The sequence below is a fragment of the Pipistrellus hanaki genome (genome assembly GCF_964339955.1).
Source record: "Pipistrellus hanaki genome assembly, chromosome: 2".
Taxonomy (NCBI): domain Eukaryota; kingdom Metazoa; phylum Chordata; class Mammalia; order Chiroptera; family Vespertilionidae; genus Pipistrellus; species Pipistrellus hanaki.
Window position 1 is genome coordinate 108748931 of NC_140504.1, and position 27564 is coordinate 108776494.

Consider the following 27564-nt stretch of genomic DNA (forward strand, 5'->3'; position numbering starts at 1 on the left):
AGACTGGATAAAAATCATACACCTATGGATGAGGACTGTGGGGGGAGGTAAGGGCAGAGGGTGGGGTGACCGGGTGGAGGGGAGCTATGGGGGAAAAAATGAGAAACAATTGTAATAATCTGAACAATAAAGATTTATCATAAATAAATAAATGCTTATATGCGTGCATACAGGTCCTACGGTTGATCTCTTTCCCTCCTCCTCTGCCTTCCCTCTGAAGTCTGACAGTCTGTTTGATGCTTCTCTGCCTCTGGATCTGTTTTTGTTCATCAGTTTATATTGTTCATTATATTCCACAAATGAGTGAGATCATGTGATATTTATCTTTCTCTGACTGGCCTATTTCACTTAACATTATGCTCTCTATGTCCATCCATGTTGTTGAGAATGTTAGAGTCCTTTCTTTTTTACAGGAGCATAGTATTCCATCAGTAGATGTACCACTGTGTGTGTTTTTTTCTTTATTGATTAAAGTATTACATGTGTCCTTTTTCCCATATTATCCTCCCACCCACCCCACTCCTGCCTTCACCTCCCTGATGTCTGTGTCCATTGGTTAGGCTTATATGCATGCATACAAATCATTTTGTTGATCTTTCCCCATTATCCCCCCCTCCCCACTTTCCCTCTGAGGTCTCATCAGTGCTTCTCTGTCTCTGGATCTGTTTTTGTTAATCAATTTATATTGGTCATTATATTCCACAAATGAGTAAGATCATGTGATATTTATCTTTCTCTGATTGGCTTATTTTGCTTAGCATAATACTCTCCAATTCCATCCATGATGTTGCAAATGGTAATAATTCCTTCTTTTTTACAGCAGCATAGTATTCCATTGTGTAGATGTACCACAGTTTTTTAATCCCCTCATCTGCTGATGGGCACTTAGGCTGTTTCCAAATCTTAGTTATGGCAAATTGTGCTGCTATGAACACATATCCTTTCTAATTGGTGTTTCTGATTTCTTGGGATATATTCCTAGAAGTGGGATTATTGGCTCAAGTGGGAATTCTACTTTTCACTTTAAAATATATATATATTCTATTGATTTTTTTTTTTTTTTTTTTTTTGCAGAGAGGAAGGGAGAGATAGCGTTAGAAACATCAATGAGAGAGAAACATCAATCAGCCGCCTCCCGCAGACCCCCCACTGAGGATGTGCCCGCAACCAAGGTACATGTCCCTGACCAGAATCGACCCCGGGGACCCTTAAGTACACAGGCCAACGCTCCATCCATTGAGCCAAACCAACTTACACTTTATCCCACTGAGTCAGGGATATTTTTCACTTTTTGAGGAAACTCCATACTGGGGGTTTTGTTTGTTTGTTTGTTTGTTTTTGTTTTTATTTTTTAAATATATTTTATTGATTTTTCACAGAGAGGAAGAGAGAGGGATAGAGAGTAAGAAACATCGATGAGAGAGAATCATCGATCAGCTGCCTCTTGCACACACCCCACTGCGGATGTGCCTGCAACCAAGGTACGTGCCCTTGCCCGGAATCGAACCTGGGAACCTTCAGTCCCCAGGCCGACGCTCTATCCACTGAGCCAAACCGGTCCCAGCTCCATACTGTTTTTAATAATGGCTGCACCAGTCTGCATTCCCACCAGCAGTGCACAAGGGTTTCTTTTTTTCGCCAGCACTTGTCATTTGTTGATTTGTTGATAATACCCATTCTGGCAGGTGTGAGATGGTACCTCATTGTTTTTTGAATTTGCATCTCTTGGAAGATTAGTGACTTTAAGCATGCTTTCACATGTCTCTTGGCTTTCTGTGTATTCACTTTTAAAAAGAGTCTATTTAGCCGAAACCGGTTTGGCTCAATGGATAGAGCGTCGGCTTGGGGACTGAAAGGTCCTGGGTTCGATTCCGATCAAGGGCATGTACCTTGGTTGCGGGCACATCCCCAGTAGGGGGTGTGCAAGAGGCAGCTGATCAATGACTCTCTCTCATTGATGTTTCTAACTCTCTATCTCTCTCCCTTCCTCTCTGTACAAAATCAATAAAATATATTTTTTTAAAAAAAGTCTATTTAGGTCCTCTGCCCATTTTCTTTTTTTATTATTGGATTGTTTGTCTTCCTTTTGTTAAGTTGTATGAGTTCCCTATAAATTTTGGGGATTAAACCCTTATTGGAGATAACATTGGAAAATATGTTCTCCCATGCAGTGGGCTTTCTTATTGTTTTGTTGATGGTTTCTTTTGCTGTGCAGTAGCTTTTTATTTTGATGTAGTTCCATTTTTTTTTTTTTTTTCTCCTTAGGTTTTTATTGCCCTAAGAGCTGTACTGGTAAAAATATTGCTGATATGACATATGTCTGATATTTTGAAGCCTATGGCTTCTTCTAATATTTTTATGGTTTCCCATCTTACATTTAAATCCTTTAATCATTTTGAGTTTATTTTTGTGTATAGTGTAAGTTGGTGGTCTAGTTTCATATTTTTGCATGTATCTGTCCAGTTTTCCCAACACCATTTATTGGAGAAACTGTATTGACTCCATTGTATGCTCTTGTCTCCTTTGTCAAATATTAATTGAGGATAATCACTTGGGTCGATTTCTGGGTTCTCTGTTCTGTTCCATTGGTCTGAGAGGATCTTGCTATGATTTCAATCTTCTTTAATTTGGAGAGATTTTGCCTGTGTCCTAATATGTGGTCTATCTTGGAAAATGTGCCACCAGGCAGTTTCTCTTAAAGGGCACATGCACTGACTTACTCTGACACACTCCACTCTGAGCTACAGCACTGGGGCAGTAGCTTGAAAGGAACCTGGGACATCTAGGGAGGAACTAACTTGTCTGGAATCAGGGCAAGTGCTGGAAGGGCAGCTTTCTCCCAGAGAGAATTGCTGGCAGAAGCCAGTATTCCTTTGCTTACCCCTCCCTGCCACAGAGCCAGCTAGCATGGTACCATATCTGAATTTCCATCAACCTAACTCACACTTTTCGCCTATCCTGGTGATTCCCTGAGACTCTGCTTCTCTCTATTTATAGACTTATCCAAGCCATTTCCAATGGTTTTTCCATACAACTGACCTCTCTTGCCTCATGCTTTGGACTTTCCTAAAATCTCTCATACATCAGTGTGTCCTGTATTTCCCAATAAGTGGCCCCAGGCCCAGAACTAGCGGCAGCTCATCCTGATTCACAGCTTGGCCTATCCTTGGCACCTCCAAGCACAACACAGGTAGTAGCCATCTACAGATTGCTTTGTAACTTCTGCTGGGTGACCCTGGGAAGGGCTCAGGAAGAGGCTGACTTTGCACCTCCTGGGAGGCCCCAGAGTCAGTGCATTCGTGGTCAACTTTGACCATACCAGATTATAACCCTACCACCTCCATGAGTGACACACTCAAGAGGAGGATTCATTGAATATTAAAGCCCCACTGAAGCAAGTCCTGCTCTATTGGGGTGTCTCCTGCACAGCAGATCTTCCCCTATAGTTAGTCCTACCATCCAGTGATGCCAACAGCAATCAAGGATTAACTACAACAAGACTGTGCACACAGCCCAACAGGGACATACCTAGGGGCAGGTCTTGCACTGCTGACAATAAATGTGCCTCAGTGTCTAATGAGAACTCCTAAACATGCCTAATTTATATTTTTATTCTTGAAATTTGCTTCTTATGTTTATAGAACCTAAAGTAGAATTTTATCTTTCACTTTAGGCGATTTAGAAATTGCATATTCTAACATGTAGGCTAAATATTTTCAGTTTTAAATAGTATATTATAGCCTAGTATTAGTTGTATTAAAATTGTAGATTATAATTTGAAAGTTTTACTAGTGAGCAAAAAGGATGCTATTTCTAGCATAGAGACAATTCTTCCTAATACTCCATTTTATCTTTTGCTTAGTACTGATTACTAAATTATTGGTTAATTGTTGGCAATTTAGAAAATATAAAATTATAAAAAACAAAGCATTCATTAGTCTATCATGCATAAACATTATTTCTTTTACTTCCTTTTAATTTTTTAACATATTTTTATTGATTTCAGTGAGGAAGGAAGGGGGAGATAGAAACATCAATATGAGAATCATTGATTGGCTGACTCCTGCATGCCTCCTACTGGCCCCCTACTAGGGATGGAGCTCACAACCTGGCCATGTGTCCTTGACCATAATTGAACCTGGAACCTTTCAGTTGTCAACACTCTGTCTACTGATCCAAACTAGTTAGAGCTCCTTTTAATTTTTTTTAAAAAGCACAGTTTTAGATAGTTGAGATCAGACTGGATATACAATTTTATATCTTGATTATTTTTTTCTTATTAGATTATAAACAATTTCCTCAGTGTTTTTTTGTTTTTTTAAAGATTTTTTTTAAGGGTGTCAAAAAACAGATCTGATTTTTGGCTTTTATTCAGTAGTTGTATGCTTTTGGGTAAGTTAATTGCCTTCATTTCCTCATCTGTAATGGATGAAGATAAAAATAGTACTTTTCTCACAGTGAAATCATGCACATAAATTTTTTAGTTCTGTTTGGTTCATGTAAAAGTAATGAACCCATTTTTTAAAATGGTGATTGGTTCACTTTTGGAGTGTCATAGTATTTCCAACTATTTCCCTATTGCAGGACATTTAGATATATATATATTTTTTAATCACGGTTGTTGTTGTTGTTGTTGTTTTTAAATATATATTTTATTGATTTTCTTACAGAGAGGAAGGGAGAGAGATAGAGCTAGAAACATCGATGAAAGAGAAACATCGACCAGCTGCCTCTTGCACACTCCCTACCGGGGATGTGCCAGCAACCAATGTACATGCCCTTGACCGGAATCGAACCTGGGACCTTTCAGTCTGCAGACCAATGCTCTTCCACTGAGCCAAACCGGTTTCGGCACATTTAGATATTTTAAATCTTATTCTTATCACTACTACGATAAATATTTCTAAGCTCTTTTGCTAATTTTGAGTAGTACTACCCTGTTTCCCCGAAAATAAGACAGTGTCTTATATTAATTTTTTCTCCCAAAGTTGCGCTAGGTCTTATTTTCAGGGAATGTCTTATCTTTCCAAGCGCTAGGTCTTATTTTCTGAGGATGTCTTATTTTCGGGGAAACACGGTAGAAGAGCATTACAAAGTCAAAAAGAAAGACATTTTCAAAATTCCTTGATGATAGATAGATAGATAGATAGATAGATAGATAGATAGAATATAGTCAAATTCCTTCATAGAGAAAATTGCACCCAAATATAGCTCCATCAACAGTATATGAAGGTGCCTATCTCCTGTCTTCACAAACATGCAATATTATAAAATTCTAAGAGATTTTCTAATCTAAAAAAGCAAAAATAACCTTTTAACCTGCATAATTATTACCACTGTAGTACATCTTCCATATAATAACCATAAATGTTTTCCTATGGTGAATTTATTATTTCATGGTTCCATGAAAATTTTTGTAATATTAGTTCTAGTTCTGTGAAGTATGCCATTGGTACCTTGATAGGAATTGCATTGAATATACAGATTGCTTTGGATATTATGGACATTTGAATGATGCTATTTCTTCCTATCAATGAACATGGTATAAGTTTCCACTTGTTTATATCTTCTTCAATTTCTTTCTTCAGGGTCTTATAATTTTCTAAGTACAAGTCTTTTACATCCTTGGTTGAATTTATTCCTAGGTATTTTTTTAAAACAACTGTACATGGGATTTTTTTTACTTTTAGTTTTTAGTTTCCCTTTCTGATAGCTCATTATTGGTGTATAAAAATGCAACTTATTTATGGATATTTACTTTTATCCCGCTATTTTACTGAATTCATTTATTATAGTAGTTTCTTGATGGAATCTTTAGGGTTCTCTATATACAGTGTCATGTTATAAAGCAAATAAAAACAGCTTTACCTCTTTCCAATTTAAATGCCATTTATTTCTTCTTCTTTTTTATGTTAGCCCTCACCCAAGGATATTTTTCCATTGATTTTTAGAGAGAGTGGAAGGGAGGGGGAGAGGCAGAGAGAAACATTGATGTGAGAAAGACACATCAATTGATTGCCTCTCACATGCGCCCTGTCCAGGGCCAAGGATTGAGCCTGGAACCTGGGTATGTGCCCTTGACTGGAATCGAATTTGGAACCCTTCAGTCCACAAACCAATGCTATATCCACTGAGCCAAACTGGCTAGGGCTATCTAGTATTTCTTTTCCTTATCTGATTGCTGTGGTAAGGACTTCCAGTACTATGGTGAGAAGTGTGGTAAAAGTGGACATCCCTGTCTAATTCCTGATTTTAAGGATAATGCTTGTACTATTTGTCCATTGAATATGATGTTGGCTGTGGGTTTGTTATATATGTATGGCCTTTATTACATTGAGGTATGTTCCCTCTATTCCTACTTTGCTGAGTTTTTAGTCTAAATGGATGCTGGGTTTTATCAAATGCTTTCTCTGCATCTATTGAATGATCATGTGGGGGGTTTTTTGTTTTTTTTTCCCCCCGGACTTCTTTTTTTAATTTTAATTTTATTTATTTTATTTTATTTTTTTTTACATATTTTATTGATTTTTCCCCCCTCCCTCCCTCCTACACATCCCCTCCCTCCCCAGAGTTCCATGTCCATTGGTTGTACTTATATGCATGTATACAAGTCCTTCAGTTGATCTATTATCTCCCCCAGATCCTCCTCCCCTCCCCGCTGAAATTTGACAATCTGCTTGTTGCTTTACTGTCTCTGTATCTATCTTTTGGTTCATCAGTTTATAATGATCTTTATTATCCACAAATGAGTGAGGTCATGTGGTGTTTCTCTTTCATTGATTGGCTTATTTCACTCAGCATGATGTTCTCCAATTCCATCCAGGTTGCTGCAAATGATGAGAATTCCTTCTTTTTTATGGCAGCATAGTATTCCATTGTGTAGATGTACCATAGTTTTTGGATCCAATCATCTGCTGACAGGCACCTAGGCTGTTTCCAAATTCTGGCTATTGTAGATTGTGCTGCTATGAACATAGGGGTGCATATATCCTTTCTGATTGGTTTTTCTAGTTTCTTGGGATATATTCCTAGGAGTGGGATTACTGGATCAAATGGGAGTTCCATTTTCAGTTTTTTGAGGAAATTCCACACTGTTCTCCACAGTGGTTGCACCAGTCTGCATTCCCACCAGCAGTGCACGAGGGTTCCTTTTTCTCCGCAACCTCGCCAACACTTGTCGTTTGTTGATTTGTTGATGGTGGCCATTCTGACAGGTGTGAGATGGTACCGCATTGTTGTTTTGATTTGCATCTCTCTGATCATGAGGTTTTTATGCTTCATTTTGTTTATGTGGTGTATCACATTTATTGTTTTGTGGATATTGTACCACATTTGCATCCCAAGAATAACTCCCACTTGATCATGGTGTATAATTTTTTAAAAATTATTGCTGGATTTGGCTTGTTAATATTTTGTTGGAGTTTAGCATCTATGTTCATCAGGGATATTGGCCTATAATTTCCTGTAATCCAATTCCCTTCTTGCTTTTTCCCACCTCCATGTAATCTTCTTTACATTCTTCCTTAATTTCAAATGAATAAAAGAAGTTGCAAAACTGTCGTTCTCTGTAGTATCTGAGATCTTGCTTCTGGCATTGTTGTCAGTTTGACTCTAAACTCATAAAAAATTTCCTATTGATTTGGACATTTCCTGTGTCAACCCTCATGAGTTTGACTTTTAACTTGAGGATGACCAGGAGCTTTCAGAAGATAGTAAACAGAATAAATACTAGCATGGCCAGCTTTGTGCAGTAAAATATTCTTTTTCATGTCAGCATGAGTGGTTTAAGACTAGAGGTGGGAAGACCGGAGATGGAGACCAATGAGTACAACCTATTGGATTCTAAAGTTTTACCAGATGCCTCACATTGTTGATTTGCTTTCAGCATCTAATCCACCTGGAGTTCTGATAAGTCTGCATTTGAACTGTTCTCAGGCCAGTTCTCCCTCAACCTGAGTCTGCCCGGATTTTAGGGATGTGAAAGAAGAGCTATAGCTTCCTCTAGAACTGCCCCTTTCCCACAGGAGTTGCTCAGGAGATAGGAGTAAATTGTCCATGGGCCAGCTGCAATAGTGGCAGGAGGCTGGGGCGAGGCTGAAATGAAACCTCCTATCCAGCAGATCTGGGGTGGGACCTGAGAATCTGTGTTTCTGCCAGTGCTCCTGGTCCAGCAGCCACACTAAGGTGGCAAGGCCTGTGGCTCTTAGTCTTGACTGCAACCTGGGCATCACCTGGGAGCTTTACAAAAAGCTGATGCCTGGGTCCCATGCTCAGAGATTGTGATAAATAGGGCTGGAGTGTAGTGTGGATATTGTAATTTTTTAAAAGGCCCAGTAGTCTCATATTCTATCAAGATAGAAAAGTTGTGTTTTAGAATCATGAAGGGAGCTTTTAAAATGTAGATTCTAGTGCAAACACCCTTAAAGTTTTTTTCACTCTTCAAATCTGGGGGGGGGGGGGGGGGGGGGAAAGCCCCTCTCCTGTGCATTTTAGCCAGCACCCCTGCAGATTCTGCATGTAAACAGTACTCACCTGCAGCCTTCCCCTCAGAAGACACCCTGGGGCAGTGATCACCTGAGTCAGAGTGGATAGCCCCCTCCTCCCCATTCGGCTGCTGCAGGGTAACAGAACACACTTAAAGAAATAATCCCTTTACTTGCCATTCCCACTAAGGTTAACACTTGTGTGATTATTTCTGAAGAATTTATTCCAAAAAAGGAATTGTTGTGTCAAGAGGAGTTAGCTTTCAAATTTAGACAGATACTGGCCAAAAAGTTCATGGAAATGCATGCCTATCTGCATTCCTCATGATATGTAGAAGAGGTTTTCTTCTTTTTTTCATTTTTCTTTTTTTTTCTAAAAGTACGTTTTATTAATAAGGTCTAGCACCTGGCAAAATTCAGATCCTGTGTGCAGAATAAGAAACTGTATTTTATTCCCCTTTTCTCTGATCTAATCGGGTGCTTTCATAATTATTAAACTTTAGGTATATAAATAGAAAAAGAGTTACTCAAATTTCATTGTTCATAAACTCATGAATATTCAGGATTAAGGTGATGGTTTAACTGGTACTACAATAGATAAAAAGTATTCTCTACCCTAGAGTATCATATAAATTCAACTATAAATTAGAAAGTTTTGTTAGCAGCAAAATGGTGATATTCATTAACTTAAGATTTTTAGCTTTTCTTTAGTCTTAACAACTGTTTTCCCCCCAGATTTCTGAGTCACAGACCTTTACTCTAAAGACTATTCTCATTTTTTACATTACTGCTTACATTGTGTAAAAACTACACTAACTGATTTTATTTTTTAAAATATATTTTATTGATTATTTTACAGAGAGGAAGAGAGAGGGATAGAGAGCTATAATAGAAACATCAATGAGAGAGAAACATCGATCAGCCGCCTTTTGCACATCGATCAGCAGCCTCTTGCACACCTGCAACTAAGGTACACTCCCTTGACCGGAATTGAACCTGGGACCTTTCAGTCCGCAGGCCAACGCTCTAGCCACTGAGCCAAACCAGTTTCGGCTACACTAACTGATTTTAATACACTTGGCAAAATCTAAAAATATTTTGGGAAAAGAATAATGTATCACTGCCATATGGAATTTTTATAAACAATATTAACTGGGTTAAGAATGTAGCCTTAACATAATTTTTTATTTTGTCTAAAACAGCACAATAAAAGCATCCATAAACAATACATAAACTTACATATAAAATATAGAATATCTCCAATATTTTTTCCATTATATAGTATCATGACCGTATATGCAGGAGAAAGTATTGTGAATGGGACAAGAGGAAACTAATTTAGGCAGTGACCTAATTAGTCAGACATTAACATTCAAAGATCAGGTGGACAACTTCAGCCAGAAAAGTAGTATTAAAGAGCTCCTATGAAATTGGAATTTACATACTACATTCTCCATTCCTGGTCACTTCATGCATAGCTGGATTATTCTCAATCATGGTTTTTGCCTTCTTTTGTAGAAGAAAGGTAAGATTATTTGGAGGACTGATTCTATAAAGATACAGGGAATGCCTATCCCAGCATCAAATTTCCACCATGAGAAATCAGAATAGAAAGGACAAAGCTTAAAAAAGAAACAACAACAGAAAAAACGGGCCCAGATGACATGGCTCCACCTATGGGGTAAATCTTCCGTGAGCCTGAGTTTCTTCTCTATAAAATGGGGTGATAATATCCAAGTTGTTGTGAGGTCTAGATGAGAGTCCATGGACATACAGTGCTTAGTATAGGACTTGGTATGCAGCGGGCCATCCATGAATGTTTGCCTCCCACGGAGGAGTCTAATCCACAGAGAGGTTGGGGGGGAGGGGCGTAATTGATGACCGGAGGGCGCGGCTCCTCCCTTCCACCTACTCCTCCTGGGGTGCAGGGTTGCACACCCCAGCACCACACCTCCATTATCCCTGGCACTCACTGCCTCTGTCCCAGGGAACTGTGATACAAAGTCCCCTCAAAGTCCAGGGCACCCCAGTCTTTCTTCAGTGTCTTGTCACCCCCATATGGCCAGTCTAAGCTCTTCCTCTTGGCCAGGTCTCTGCACCAATTCTTGGCGGGGCTCCCAGTGGCCCAGGAACCAGGAGCTGGATTCCCCGCCCCAGCTGCATAGCTTTGATCCCCAAACCCTTTGGCCCTGCTGTGCCTGAAACCCTCCAAGTCAAAACGGGGCTGATTTTCAGGCTGCCAGTTGACAGACAGCTTAGGGTTAAAGCCCTAGAAGAAAGGAGAAGTTCCCAGCACACAGACACACACACACACACACACACACACACACACACACACACACCTCCACGGGAGCTCCAATCCCCTCAGTATAACATAGGACATTTCTAGATTACTTTACCTTCATATCAGCATAACACTTTTCCACACATATCAAATGCCAGCCTTGTCATATGTCTAGTCAATGTCTACATTTTCACAGTAACATAAGGCTTCATATATTGTACTTATATTGCATATACTTGCATTATTTTACTATGACATTGTTTTTCTTTCCTTCTTCACCTCTTGTTTCCTTCCTTTCCATTTATTGAGTGCCCAATAGTAACAGCCAGGGATTCTTTCTATTTCCCCCCATCTTATAATCATAGAATCTTATAATCATTTGCTTACATTTTTGTCTAACTTTAAACCACATTATGTCATTTAATCCCCAGAATAACTCTTGACCAATTATGCCTATTTTAGAGTTGAAGAAACTAAGTTTATGAGTTAATTTTAAACCTCTATTTATTACTTAGTACTTACCACCTTCTATGCTAAACATTTCCTATCTTATCCCTTGATCTTCAACCGAGGTATCTGCTGTGCGGAGATCACTGAGTTCAGGGAAAGCTGTAAACAGAGCAGCAGGCTGTAATTGCAGAGCCAGGGTGATCTCCCCACCCCTCCCTCCTTCCTCCAAAATGCCCTCTGGACTGAAGGGAATTCAAAGCGAAAATTGTTATGCAAAGAGAGTGATGGAATAAGTGGATTATTACAAGTGTCCTATTTTGCTATTCTAGTTCCTTTAATAATTGTATTGTTTCCTCAATATAAAAACAGCAGTAAAAATTTCTGAATTGCAAAGGTCCTAGTAGAATTAAATGAGACCATTAAACTATAAAGCAGGATACAAAGAAGAGATCATTTAAAACATTGTAGATGCGGTTTATTCGTTTCCTTTCTCCTTTTATTAATAGTACTAATCCCCAAGTTGGAAGAAGTCAAACAATGACTGAGCTGCATTTGAAGTTAACCTTCATCTCCCGTATGGCCCTCTCCCAATTCTACTCTCTTACGGCAACCAGTATGGGGTTTGGTGTGGATACTTGTAAACGTTCTATGCCCATGCAAATATTTCATTTAAACACAGAGAGACGCTGTCTCCTTTGGCTGCAGTCATGCTAGTCAAGTTCCTCTGTAACTTGCAGATTTGCCATTTAGTGGACAATCAATCCACTTATACTGTCACTCATTTGCATAATATCCATTGTACAAATGCCCTTCATTTACTCAGTCATTACCCTGATTTTTCTTCAAAAAAATTCTTTTGGAGAGAGAACACCCTTTCCCCCTTCATTACTTCTCAGTATCAAACCCTCTCAACCCTTCTCTAGGCAGCTTTGTGACCTTTTTGGGGAGTGAACATTCTGCTGCCAGGCTCCTCCCTGGGCCCCTGAGCTATTTCCAATCCTCTTCCCACCCACATTCCCCTGCCCGTTTCTGACAAAGTCTCTGGGTGCCTTCTGAAAGCTCACGTCATTTCAGAAGGCAGCATGTGCCCAGCCACGCAGCCCTGAAGAAATCTTTCAGAAGTCTGCACTAGCCCTGGCCGGCAGCTCAGTTGGTTGGAGCCTCACTTCAATTCACTTGGGTTTCAGGTTCAGTCCCTGGTCAGAGCACATACTAGTACAAGAATCAGCCAATGAATGAAGAAATAAGTGGTACAACAAATCAATGCCTCTCTCTCTCTCAGAAAAAAATAAAAAATATTTTTTTAAATTTAATTTTTAAAACTTGCACACTAGAAGGCAATAACAGAGGGTGGCCTCTGGCTGTTGAGGACCAGCATACCTTTAGCCACGGGTCCCGGGATGTCTCTGGGCTCCCAACGACGTGGCTGGGTCCTCTGACCTCTACCTGGACAGAGGCCTCTGCCAGGTTCTGTCCTGGCTCCTCTCTCCCGTTACCCCCTCCTCACTTGCCGCAGTGATCTCAGCATCTCATATCCTTCCTCAGCCCACAGACTTTCAAGGGCTTCACATTCTGTCCAGTAAAACCCCAACTTTTCTTCACAGTTCTGTGAACTCACCGTTTTCACAAGACCGCCTGTCCTCTATCAAAGGTCAAGCCACAAAGCAGGAGCCATTTCCCCTCCTTCACCTGTATCCAGTTAATTCCAGAGTCCCAGCCTCTCTCCTCAAAAATATTCTCAAATTGATCCATTTCTCTGTGCTGGCACTATTGAGAAAGTTTTCCTAACTCCTCAAACCTTCCCGAGGGAGTAGGGACCCACAACTCTTGGAAGTACTGAGCACACTGCTCCCATGTTTATCATTTTAAGTCACTGCCCATTTGAGGAACTTAAAGGCAGTTCACGGCAAAAACATTGTGGGACTTGGTAGGTATGTTTAGGTCAGTCACCTTTAATCATGATTGTCATGCTATCCTTGTGTTTGGAGGAGGGGACTATCCTGACAGGTGGAAGTAAGGTTTTTATTTCAGCCCTCAACTATTTACTTCTTGTGGGAAAGGTGGAAATGAGCCATCTAGTGGCAGCTACTTCTCAATTGGGGCAGAGTCCAGGAGGGGGAAGTCTCCTTAAGCAACGCCCTGCATTATCTAGTTGTGGGAAGAGCAGGGCCCCAGAGGTGGGCCAGGAAGCATCCCGAGTTCCGGCTCAGCCCTTGGTGGTTGTTACACTGGAAGCTCCTCCACTTCTTTGGAGAAACAATAGCTTTTGGTGTAAATGCACCCAAAGTATCAATGAGAAATCACATGGAAAAAGGAAACCACCCAAACATAACACATTTCAATTTTTCTGTCGGCTACTAGGAGGCAAAGAGCAGGGTAGGTAGCTAATTTTCAGACAGACCTCCTAGTCTTTCTGATCTGGAGACCAGTACTCACATCAGTACTGTCACCTCCCTGAAAGGCAGAACATGGACCCTGGGGGATGTGTGTAGGCCCAGATGGAGGTGGGGTGTGATACCCTCCAGTGGAAGAGGAAGAAAGGGGACAGAGCTATGTGGGTGCTAAGTGTCCCAGGTCATTTCTCCCCTCATTTAAATTAAAGCATAAGGGCCCTGGCTGGTGTGGCTGAGTGACAGAGCATTGGCCTGTGCACTGAAGGGTTTCCGGTTTGATTCTCAGTCAAGGATGTAGTACCTGGGTTGCAGTTTCCATCCCCTGTGCGGTCAGAGCACGTGGGGGAGGTAACCAACAGATGTGATTCTCTCACATCAATGTTTCTCTCTCTCTTTCTCTCCACCCCCCCCCCCAAATCAATGGAAAAATATCCTCAAGTGAGGATTAACAAAAATAAAACACACACACACACAAAATTAAAGCATAAGATCTCCTTCCTTTAGAAAACATTCACAATTTGAGCCTTTATCTGTTTTTAGCATTGGAATTGTTCAAACACCTTTTCTCCTTAAACCTTTGCCAAATATTTATTGCAGTGACTGGCACATTCCTCATTTGGCTATTTCCTGCAGCTATGTCAGAGTTATGTTCTTCAAATTCAATTCCACAAATATATAATCCAGGACTAGGTTTTATGCTATGCCTTGCTGGCATCACAAGGTATGCCCCTAGCCCTGGGACCAATTACTGTGGCCATGACCATGGTAAGTGCTGTTAGGCACAAAGTGCTTAAAGGAGAGGCAAGTGTGAAGGGAAGGGCTCAGAAAGATGTCAGAAAAGCAATGACTTGAGAGGAGAGTAGGTCTGGAGTCAGCAGAAAGGGCTCTGGATGAGAACACACTGTTCTGTCTGCCATCAAAGACTCGCGAGGTTCTGCTGGTCCAGTCCTGAACTTCCTGTGCCTCCTTTCCTCCTGAGGCCAGTGAAGGCATAAACAGAATGAAAATGAAGGCAGGACTGATTATATTGTGCAAAAATTTTGCAAATGATTAAGACAGTGTGGGACAGGGAGTAGGCAAAATTCTGACTGGAAGTCAGAATAATAGTGGTTTGGTCCCAGTTCTGCTCTTGCTGGCTTTGTGATCTGGAGCAAGCTCAACACCTTTCTGGACCTGAGCTTCCCCACAGGTAGAACATCTATCCTAAAACCTGCCAAGGACAGCCCTCAGGGTACCTGTAAGGATTGCAGGATCTGCAGCTGTAACTGTGGGGTGAAGAAGAAAAGAAGTAGGGGAGGAGCAATGGAAGCAGTCTGACCAAGAGAAGAGAGGTGGGATGGAGCCTGGGGACAAAGACGATGGTCAGGCTGCACTAAGGAATTGAGGTCTGAATAGAGGCCATCTAATGCCAGACATTGGGTGCCATTAAACAATGGTGGTCTTGATCTGGCATCTAGAAGGGTTCAGCAAACCTGGAGAAGGGGCTGTGCATAAATTAATAAAGAGTCCAGAGACAAAACATAATTTTAAAAGGCATACTGGGCGGGTGGGCAAAGAAGCTTGGCTGAGGAAACCAAGTTCTTCTGGTCTCATGACTCCTTGCTTTTTATTAACACAAATTGTCCTAAGGCCAGGTGGAGATATACACTTCAAAGGGTAGGGTTTAGTACAGAAGCATTGTCAGATTGGGGAACTGTCTTTGGCTGTTCATGTGTTGGCCAACAGGAGGCAATAACATGTAGATTAAGATGCCCTGAGCTGTCTGGCAGCAAACAATCAATTTAATGCATCCTTTTCATGTTTGGGGAAATGCCTTTAGCCATTCCCAATAGGCGATAAAATATGTGACTCAGCCCTTGTTGAGTCCCCAAGTTCTATCAACCGTTCGATGAAACTCTTGCAATTAGGACATGCTGAAATTGGCTTTTCGCAGCCATCCATGTCTGTGATGTGATTTCCAGCTTGCAAACTGCTCATAACTTTGTGGGACAGACATTACCTGTCTGAGAAATGGAAGTAAGCATGCACCTTGACCTTAAAGGTTATCTGGCCAGAATGTACTAATCACTCAGCATGTCACGAGCCTTCGCGTGGCACACAGCAGACACACAGTGGCATCAGTAAAGCCAGCAAGGCCCTGCCCTGGCCTTGAGGTCTCCCTCCCGGGCAGGGTCCTCTTCAGTGCCCAGGCCAGCTGAGTGGGGCTGAGCTCATGTCTCTGGACTCAGCCCTTGGTTTCTGAAAAGGATAAGGCCCTGGTCAAATCTTTGGAAAAGAACAGAGAAGTCACGTGTTTGGAACAGGTTGGGGGTGAGTTTGAAGGTAATGACCCTTCTTAGATGCAGGATCACATTTTATAAATTTGAAAAACTACCATTTGGGGCTAATTCCCCCAAATCAGAGTCAACTATAAGTAATTAATAAAAGTTTTATTAAATCATTTAGACTTGAAAGAAGTCACAATAGTTAACACACTTAAGTGTGTTCTATGTACCACCAATCCAAACGGATTGAGTTCAGAATTTTTATAAATAAAAAATAAACTTATTTACAGTGAAAATAAAAAAACAAGTTAGATGATTAAACTGTTTTCTATAATCAGTTTTGGGAAACTACCTGTCTATAGAATTACATATAAGACACTTAAGATTTTACTTGGTTTAAAGTCCATAAGTAAAAAAGTTAAGCATAAAATGTGATTAATTTCTTGCTATGGCCTTTTTTCATCCCCAAACCAGAACTTCTGACAATTTACATAAAAGCTTCATTCCCTTTTTTGGAGGTAAAGTACAGAGCTCTTACACCCTCCCAAAACCATCTGAGAAACACAGCTATAATGCTACAAAGGCCACTACAGGACTAGCTATGGACATAAACCATTGTGCAGTTTGTGCTACTTGTCCTCCTAAATAGTGCAGATTCCCAATTTACCCACCAGGGACAAAAATGGAGTCAGCTTTTTGGAAATCAGTCTTAAAATCAGCAATATCTCTAGAAAGTATATTTCTAGAACAATATAGCTACCATATGTAGGGATTTTCATGATTCTGTGATAAATGGGTCAGATGAAGAACTCTAAACAGTCCCTTAGTTCAAGAATCAGCAAAATTTTTCTGTAAATATATTGTTTGCAAGCCAGTTTCTGCTGCAACTTCTTGCTCTCCCACTGCAGTACAAAAGCAGCCATAAACAGTATAAAAATATCTCTCTATTAATTTTAGGGATTGCTTGACCTCTCCAGGCAACAGGTGAGGGCTACAGAGTATCACCAGCCAGTGTCAAGCAAGAGATCCACTAAGAAAAAGGACCACACGTGATTTAGTGGTAGTTCTCTCCTCAAGGACAGCAAAAATCAAGAGTTGGCTCAAATTAGGTTATGCCCCAAAGTTCAGTTTAAATTTGACTTAGAAAAAGTAGTTCAAAATAAAACTGAGCAAAAAACAAAGTTCTCAAGTCTAGAATTTTGGAAGGTCACATCCTAAGCAGAGACTATTCTGTGTCACCTGTGAGGGCACAGGCACAACCTAAGGTGAGCTGCTTGGCAAAGGGCTATGGGAGTCGCTGGAGTGTCTTGACTGTTTTGTTCCTGATGAACTCACGGAGCGGGACCTCTGCCTGAGCACAGTTTTTCCTGGAAACTCCAAGTCCTCAAATACAGTATTTTCAATGATGTGTGCAGCTTCAGGCCGCTCCACAGGAGATGGAGAGAGCATGTCTTGAACCATCATATACTGAAACATAAAAATTGTTTTGTGATAAATGGGTCAGATGTAGAACACTAAACAGTCCCCTAGTTCAAGAGTCAGCAAAATTTTTCTGTAAATATATTAAGTTTGCAAGCCAGTTTCTGCTGCAACTTCTCAGCTCTGCCACTACAGTACAAAAGCAGCCACAGACAGTATGCAAACAAATGGGCATTGCTGGGTCCCAAAACTTTATTCCAAAAACTAGAGGCCCAGTGCACAAAATTCATGCACAAGTAGGGTCTCCAGTGGCTGCTGGCTGCCAGCCGGGGCCTTCCTTTGTTCTGGGCTGCCCTCTGGTGGTCAGCGCACGTCATAGTGAGAGATTAAACTCCTGGTCTGTCAAACTCCAGAGAGGACACTTTGCATATTAGGCTTTTAGATAGGCAGCAGGCTAGGTTTAGCCAACTCCTGCTCCAAGTAAATATGGGCCATTGTGGGTAATTGCTTGTTATCTAACATGTAATAAAGAGTCCTAAATCACATCATTGAAACACAGACATAATCTGACTTTAAAAACAAATTCATTACAACTGCACATGAATATACAATCTCAATATTCAATTCAAATATAACTACACCATAGATCAACACCTGACACCTTTAAGAATTTTCTGAACCCCTATTTATGTAACATATTCTCATGAGCCACCTTTGGAATTGAGTCATTAAATCTGTGAAATATATAGCAAAATGATTTTTAGTAAAAATATATTTCAGCCAAAACCAGTTTGGCTCAGTGGATAGAGTGTCGGCCTGCAGACTGAAAGGTCCCGGGTTCGATTCTGGTCAAGGGCATGTACCCTGGTTGCGGGCACATTCCCCAGTAGGGGGTGTACAAGAGGCAGCTGGTCGATGATTCTCTCTCATCGATGTTTCTAACTCCATATGTTTCTAACTCTATTCCTCTCTCCTCCTCTCTGTAAAAAAATTAATAAAATAAAAAAATATTTAAAAAAAGATATTTAATATATATGTATATTTCATTTAGGTTAGTGTATCTATTATAAAATTCATTTAATGCAATCCTTTATTATACTTATAATACTGAAAGATAACTTTAAACTTCAATCTGTGATAAGTCTAATTTATTCAACTTAATTAAGAAAATTCAAGAGTAATCAATGTATAAATTTTAAAGTGTATGTGGAAAAACATTTTATGAAATAAAAATTTAAAAAGCTGAAAAAATAAACTGTCAAAGGTTCATCACATATAACTTTCACCATCCAAGACTAGCTTATGTCCCAGCCCCTTTCCTGACATTCTCCTGTGGCATTCTGAGCCGTCTGACTCCAACACACAATCAGTAGGACCTAGTGTCCCCCACCCCAAAGAAGCCAGTGTTTAAGATGGATCCCCAAATTCACAAAGATAAAGCAATTAATGGCATGGTAACAACAGCAACTCTGTCCTGCTGGAAAGGAAAGGTGGCCACAATCCACAGGCAGAATGCCAGCAGCTTGGGAGCACAGACCAGGCCCCCGGCCCTGACGAGCTCCAGTCTTGTTTTAAGTCTTGCTCTTGGAATCAGGTTCCTGTCCTCCCCACACCTGTAGCTTCATCAGTAAAATGGGGCAATTGACGAACTGACCGCTAAGGACTCTTTAAGTTCTAAATATGTTTCTAAAGAAAAGATGAGAATTATACAAACCTCACGAGGATATTTCTGAGTAAACAGTGGTGGAAATCTGAGATTTCTTACATCAGTTAAGACCTAAAAAAGAAAGAAAAGGTGTTACTTACCTTTAAATCTATTTTGATATATACAATAGATCTATTTAACATGAAGTACTTTTGATACTTTAGAGGAATAACCAAGGAGAGAGGGTGAATATTAACGGGTGGAGAACTCACAGTAGCTTTTCCAGATGATAGCCTACACATCAATGTTTCCTGGACCCAGGTGCACACACCATCCAATCACCAAAACCAGAGACTCACTCAGCTGTAATCACACTTGAACTCTGCGCATGATGCCAAGACCTGGCCTGCGGCTGAGCACAGGCTGATGAGTACCAAAGTGACTCAGCTCTCAGGAACCCGGTGACCTTCAGTGGGTAACCTTTCTTGTTAGCTCCTAACATCTCTGCACTTGATTAAAAGAAAAAAGCATATTCTTTTCCTTTTTATTTTTTTGAGTGATGGAAACCAAACAATTATGCTAAATACAGAGTATAAAACTAAGCTTTTTAAAGCTGTCTGAGAATTTTTCAGATAAATTATTACTCTTCATGTTCCAGTTTCCTCGTTTACAAAACAAAAACAATAGGGCCCGTCCTATACAACTGTGAGAATTAAATGAGGTTAATTTAAGTCAGCACTTGCACAGTACCTGGCACTTTTTTTTTTCTTTTTCATCTTAACTTAAAAAAAATCTTTATGGTTGAAAGTATTACATAGGTCCTCCTTTCTCTCCCATTAACCTAGTACTTCTGTAATGAGGACAAAACCAGTTTTGTTGCTGTTTTATTTTTTAATAATTATTTATTGTTGAAAGTATTACATATGTCCCCTTTAGACAAAACTAATTTTTAGAAATGAAATAAAGCAAATAAGTGTTTATATTTCTTAAGAAATAAGCTGAAACAGGAGTGTGTGGAGGTAGAAGAAGAGGGTAAAGGGAGGATAAATGGTAGTGGAGGAAGACATTAATTGGGGTGGTAAACACTATACAATATACAGATGATGTATTGTAGAAATGTACATATGAAACCTGCAAAATTTTATTAATGTCACCGCAATAAATTTAATAAAAATAAAAAATTAAAATTAGAGAGAGAGAAAGAGAGAGAGAAGAGAGAGAGAGAGAGAGAGAGAGAGAGAGAGAGAGAGAGAGAGAGAGAGAAGCTGGAGTGTACTTAAAAAAAAAAAAAAAAGTGGAACTAGGTTGTCATTTGTTACTTCCCCTTGAAGAAAACAGAAACTTAACCAGACGAGCCTGTGCCACAGGCCCGAGGAAGAGAGTTCCATGTGCTAACAGATGGTTCACACCAAACTGAGTGCAGGTAACGCTGGAGAGTGAACTCACTGAACAACTTTTAATTATACAATATTTTAAAACAAAGGTTTTTATTTAAAACTTAGAATTGAAAAAAAGACAACTATCTAATTCCAGAACTGAAACATATGTGCTGGCAAGGATGTTAAAGGACCAGAACTCTCCTACACTGGTGTGGGAATGTAAAATGGCACTTGCTTATGACTTTAAACCACTTCACACACAGCTTATCAATCCTTCCTAGGTCAAGTACAAAAGACTTGTTCACAAATATTCACGGTATCTTTATTCATAAGTGTTCTCAACAGGTAAATGGATAGATGAACTGTGGTATACATACAATGGAATTTTACTAATAAAAATTAATGAACTACTGATACACTGAGTAACATGAATGAGTCTCAAAAACTTTTTGGTGAGTCAAAAAAGGGAGACACAAAAGAGTATGTTTTGAAAGACTCCATTTATATGAAGCTTTAGAAAAAAAATAGGAAATAGATGAGCAGATGTCTGGGATGATTGGGAAAGAGCAAAGGAAACCTTCTGGGGTGATAGAAATGGACTGTTTTGAATGTAGTGGAATATAAACTTGTCAAAACTCATCAAACTGTACACATAAAGTGGGTACACTTTACTGTATGTAAATTGTGCTTCAATAACACTTATTTAAAAAGGACCTTGTTCAAATCATCAAATGGTCTGTTTCACATGCACTAGAGAATTCCGGAGAGATTCTGGCTCAACATGGCATATTTCCTACCACATGTTCAGTAGACATTTGCACTAAAAAAGTGTAACAGAATGTAAAATGTATACTAAATCTATAAGGATGAGTGCACTTGGAGAAAAGTCAAATTTCTGTAAGATAGAAAGTGGATGGCGCATAGCAACTACCTCAGCAGAAGAGAGGAAGGTAGGCCAAGCTGCCTAGAGGGATAATGCCAATGAACTGGGAGTGGACGACCTGAAAGTATGTACACAGAGTGACACATCTGCATGCAAACATATGAGGCTTATTCTCTGGAGAAACTGAACCAAGAAAGTCCCGATTTGGAATACTCAGTAGAAAGGAGGCATACGTTGTGGTGGGCACAGAACAGCAGGATGAGGTGCACACAACCCCAACACCCACACTTTCTCCTCAGGAGAACGAGACACTGCTCCGGAGAAAACGGTTCTAGAGGAAAGCCTACAGAAGTGGATGTGGGAGTTCTCCACTACACCCAAGATAAGCACTGAATTGTAGCCCTACAGTGAAGTCCTGCCAGTCTCCACCTGAGAGCCCTCTCCCTAAATATGAATGAACAGGTAAAGATTATCAACATGATAAGAAAATCATTAAAAACCCAAGTTAGCGATTTTAGCAGGGTGGGAAGTGTGACTATGAGGGGAGCAGGAGGGAGTTTCTGTGGTGATGGAACAGTTCTGTGTCTACATTGCAGTGGTGGTTTCACAAATCTATACCTGAGGCAAAATAACACGGAGCTATACACATACGTTGTACCCAGGTGAAATTCCTGGTTTTGTTATTGTGCTGTAATTTATGTGAGATGTAACCATTAGGAGACATTGGGTGAGGGGCACATTGAATCTCTCTGTATTACCTTTGCAACTTCCTGTGGCTCTGTATTAATTTTAAAAAATTAAAAAAAATTAAAAACCCAGAGGAAAGAGACAATACAGGGAGAAGAAAACTTAGAACACATACACACACACACACACACACACACACACACACACACACACCTGAAGTGGTCAGAAATAAGTAAAGATACAAAAATCTATGTAAAAAGAGTAAAGTGTGATTAAAAAGGAACAATCTTGAACAATAAAAACTGGATGGTCAAAATTAAAATTAAAAAGTTATTAGAAAAGTTGAAATAACAAGTTAAAGAATTATTTTTTAATGTACCGTATTTTTCGGACCATAAGACGCACCGGACCATAAGACGCACCAGTTTTTAGAGAAGGGAAATGAAGAAAAAAAGATTCTGAAACAAATAGTGTCCTAAAATATTTTATGTGCATTAAAACCCAACATCACAGTCATAAACACATGTAATCAACCCTGTAAAGTAAACAGCAGCATTTAGAACCATTTAGAACCATTATTAACAAATACAGTCAGCAAAAGACAAAATGTACTGTAGAACACAATAACGAGAGACTTCAGTAATAAATTAGAATAAAGTTGAAGATTTATGGTAAAGGTTCTGCTGAGATCTACAGTACGCCTACCCAGTAGTCAAGCATGGCAACAGAGGGTGGAGAGGAATGATTGGGGGAATAGACGCGGCATTCTTCCGGGCACAGAGTACGGGCCAGCAAGGGGCACAGGCGATGATTACGGTTTGGATTACACAGTTACCGTACACCGCACCTGGGCTGACATGGAGATATGGCTGCAGCGAGGGCATGGAGGCTGACTACCATACATGGGAACTCCTCTACCACTCGGGGTTTACAGAGTGGGGCAGACACTCTGGGCACGGAGGAATGGACAGTGGCTGCAGCAAGCACACAGAGCCGGGCAAGTAAAAAAACTTTTTTTAAAAAGTATATGTGTAGGCTATATTTGGACCATAAGACGCAGGGACTTTTTCCCCCCACTTCTGGGGGGAAAAAAGTGCGTCTTATGGTCCGAAAAATACGGTCATTTTATTGATTTCAGAGAGTAAGAAATAGAAACATCAATGATGAGAAAGAATTCCTAACATTGATTCTCTGACTGAGAATTGAACCAGTGACCTCCTGTTTCCTAGGTCGATGCTCAACCGCTGAGACACACCAGCTGGGCAAGTTAAGGAATGCTTGCAAAGAACAATATTAAAAGACAAAAAGATGAAAATAGGAGAAAAAATTAATAAGTGTTTAAGACTATTTCAGGTATTTCAGGAAAAGGAAACAAAAATTAGAGAATTTATTTTTGAAAAATTTATTAGACCTGAAGGTTTCATATCGTTTAACTGAAAGGACCTACCAAGTGTCAAGCTCTGTAAGGGAGCAGGGAGGGAAAAGGTCAATGAGGACTAAATTTCATAACAACACTGTTAAAGGTAAAGCCCTAAAACTTCAACAAAGAGAAAAATAAAACAGGTCAAACACCCCAGATAAATAATTCAGGTATCAGCTTCTGGACGCTACATGGAAGCTACATGAGTTGATCAATGCCCTCAACATTCTGAGGGAAATTCCAATCTAGAATTGGAACCTGGCCAATTTATTTATCAATTATGTGTGAAGATGAAACACACACACACACACATTTTCACATCCTTGAGGATTCTAAAAATGTATCTCTCATATATTCCTTCTGAGGAATTTATTGCAGAATATACTCTAGCAAAATAAGCAAGTGATGCAAGAAAAAAAGGAAAACTTGGAATCCAGGAAACAAGGGGTGGGGGTGGGGCAGGCTAGGAAGGTAAGAAAGTATGTCCTTGGCTGATGACTTATAGAAAGTCTAGGGGCGATCAGAACAGAGTGAAGGACAAAGGCTTTGAGAAGAAGACTACAGAAAAAGAAGAAAAAAAAATCTAGCTAGCTAGCTAGCTATCATCTATCTGTCTGCTTACCTACTTACCCACTTTCCCGACTGATAGGTAAGTAAATAAGCTATATTGAAATACAGAGAAAATATTGTGCTAACTGAAAGATGCCAGACACAAAAGACCAATATTGTATGAATTCATTTATATGAAATATACAGAACAGACAAATCTGTATATTTGACATATTTTAAACACTTGTTAAAAATTACAACCAAGGTTCATAGGAAACTACGTAATTGAGAAAAGGCAATTCTGGGAAAAAGGATTGCATCAAAAAGAAATAGTCAGAGTATACTTGATCTAACCAGAACAATATTTGCATGGTCAAGAGAAATACTAACTTCACTTAACCAAAACTTTTTTGCACAGCTAAATGTTTTTTATTTACATGTTTAAACTGAAATAAAACTCACCTTTTAAACCATTTAAAAGTATATAACCCAGTGCTTTTTATTCTATTCACATGTACAGCCATCACCACTAATTCCAGAACATTTCCTTTCCATCTCCCAAAAGAAACCCCATACCCATAACCAGTCACTCTCTACCCCTTCCACCTCCAACTCCTGGGAACCATTAATCTACTTTGTCTTTATAGATTTGTCTGTTCTGTATATTTCATATAAATGAATTCATACAATATTGGTCTTTTGTGTCTGGCATCTTTCAGTTAGCACGTTTTCAAGGTTCATTTGTGTTGTGGCATAGATCAATATTTTATTCCTTTTTTTTGTTGTTGAATAATATTCCATTGGGCATACCAAATTTTGTTTTGCCATTCATTAGCTGGTTGGGTTGTTTCTACTTTCTGGCTATTAAAAAAATGCTTCTATGAACATCTTTGTACACATTTTTTGTGTGAATATGTTTTCACTTCTCCTGGGTGTATACCTCGGAGTAAAAATGCTGGTCATTTGTAACTCTATTTAACTATTTAACTCTGAGTAACTATTAAACGGTTTTCCACAGCAGCTGTACAATTTTAAATGAATGAAGGCTCTAATTTATCCACATCCTTGCCAACACTTGTTATATTTTTTATTATTATTATTATATCCATCAATATGGTATGGATTAGTATTTCATTGTGGCTTAATGAGCTTATTGGACATTTGTAAAACTTCTTTGGAGAAATGTGTAAGTCCTTTCCTCATTTTTAAATTGAATTGTCTTTTTGTTGTCGAATTGAATAGTTCTTTATATATTCGGGATACTAGAACCTTATCAGATATACCATTTCCCCGAAAATAAGACAGTGTCTTATATTAATTTTTGCTCCCAAAGATGTGCTAGGTCTTATTTTCAGGGGATGTCTTATTTTTCCATGAAGAAGAATACGGTACACATTTATTGTTAAATGAAAATAAAGGAAATTTATACCTGTATACGGTACGGTAGTAAGGTAGTTGTCAAAACAAACCAGACAAACTGTGAATCCTACAGTATCAAGAATTTACTCATTTATTCAATGACAATCATGTCATCATCTTCTGGAACATCATCATAACAATCCAATTCCTGAATTTCCTAGTGAATTTCTTGTGACTCCATTTCTTTCAGAATCAGTGGACCAAATCTCTCATGTTTAGCCTGGGGGGGTCTTATTTTCGGGGGATGCCTTATATTTCACTCAGAAGGAAACCTGTAAGTAGGTCTTATTTTCGGAGGATGTCTTATTTTTGGGGAAACAAGGTATGATTCACAAACATCTTCTCCCATTTTATAGACTGTATTTTTACATTCTTAGTAGGGTCCTTTGACGCCATATGATTCCTGATCCTTTTCATAGGTTGGGCCTGTTTAATATCCCTTTCTGGAGGCTTTTAGGATGTTCTGAAATTGACTCATTTTGACAGGTCCTAATGGTTAGAAGATCTGAGTCCTTTGGCAATCTGTGAGACCTACATCCTCTTCTACCATGGCCGGGAGTCAATAAGTAAGGTCTAAAACTGATGAAGAAATGGTGATAATAGCTTAAGTTTTGGAAATAGCTTAAGTTTAAGTTAAGTGCCAGGGACAGCAGCTACAAAAGCTGAGGATGACCATTTAATGAAGGATGGGGAAGACAGGGACAGAGGTACTTGTAAACACTTTCACTACTGTCTTCCTTAAAAGCCATGGCTGTGGTTTGAAAGGGGAAAAAATAAGTATGCTTAGTTTGCCAGCTTTTAAGTGTATGAGTAAGTGGCAATTTGTCCTCAGAACAGGCCCCTGTGACCACCCACTGCTGCCACCACTCCCTTCACCACTCCCATCCCATGGGTCCCCTCACTCTGCACTTACTACACAGACACTCAGTATTAAATACTGTTAAGTTAGGATCAATTTTAGTAACAACAAGGAACTAAAATATTCAACTAAATAATTTGTTTAAATTGAGCTTTAAATGGAAGCAAACTGTCTACAAATCCTCCCTTATAGCTCACATCACCTCCTTCACTTGTAGTTAAGCAATCTGCTGGTATTAAGAATAACTTACTGCCTGCCCCCCCCCCCCCCCCAAAAAAAAGAATAACTTATTCTCCGTTTAAATTCTTTTATAAATTTAAGAGTATTTTATTTTTCCACCATTTTTGAGGCGGGGAGAACTTACCCTGACTCTCTCCATCTGAGTGCCAAATGGGTACAACAACTCAAACAGAATGAGGCCTAAAGAAAAGATGTCCACTTTATGAGAGTAGTTGTTTCCATGAATCTGAAATCCCACATAAACAAGAAATGTTAGAAAAACATTAACAGAGATAATACAATCGATAATATGACATTGGTAAATCCCCAAATTGACTTAGTCACTCCTTAGTTTAAATGTACTTGTAAGTACAAAAATGTTAGCAAAGAGTTAATTAGCTCACAAGCCTCTTTTCTTCAGCTCTTTATAGCAGAGTAATTAACCTAGTCAGCATCACAGAAGGGAAGCCAGGACAACTCAGAGATATGCATCAGTAAAACAGGCCTGGCAGGACCCTGGAGCCTCTGGATGCTGGAAAGGTTTGTGAGAGTAGTAAAAACTACTCCACTACCCTGAGGTGAGGTTTTTCAAAGTGAACACTATCTAAAGCAGATCTCTCATTCCTACCCATCTTAGTCCTCACCCATTTTTATGAGAAAATCTTCATTACTCCAAACCACTAATCAACGATGGTTAGCCCTCATTAGGGCACTTAACTATGGACCACTCTGCATTCCTAGTTGTATGTTTCATGTGCATATTTCCTATTCACAACTAGAGATGAAGTCCTGCAGGGAAGGGACCTGCCTCTTTTGTATGCCCACCACCCAGCACTGGGTTAAGTACAGAGAAGGCTCTCAATAAACACTTGTTAAAATGAAGTCATGAATTACAACCCAAGCACTCTTAAACTAAGCCTCATTCAAATTAAGGTGACCTTGGGGAACTGAATTGAACGCTTTTATTTGAGAAATTTACTCTGAGCCCCTAACTTGACATTTGTCAAACTAAGAAGGTGTTACTCTGGGACCCACATAGCATTTCCTCCTGGGGAGTCACAGGGAGCAGCCTGGATGATAAACTCTCACAGACTTCTCTCTCAACAGCACTTGCTGCCTGTCTCCCTGTGTGCTCTCACAGGCCACCTGCCCCTGTGCTTACAGAACACAGAGCGTCAGGTGGGAAGTCTCCACTTCCACACCAGCTGTAT

The 27564-nt window shown here is 39.6% G+C and overlaps 1 protein-coding gene across 1 annotated transcript in view; it reads right to left on the reverse strand.

Moving 5' to 3' along the window:
• Positions 1–16022: 16022 nt before the first annotated feature.
• The window catches only part of EIF2AK3 (eukaryotic translation initiation factor 2 alpha kinase 3), a 101502-nt gene continuing 89960 nt past the window's right edge, over positions 16023–27564 (reverse strand). The window contains exons 15-17 of the mRNA XM_084872440.1: positions 26499–26600; positions 19008–19070; positions 16023–17341 (exon numbers count right to left, since the gene is read on the reverse strand). Coding sequence (XP_084728566.1) covers positions 17135–17341; positions 19008–19070; positions 26499–26600 — 372 coding nt within the window. The 3' untranslated portion in view covers positions 16023–17134. The remainder of the gene's footprint in view (positions 17342–19007; positions 19071–26498; positions 26601–27564) is intronic.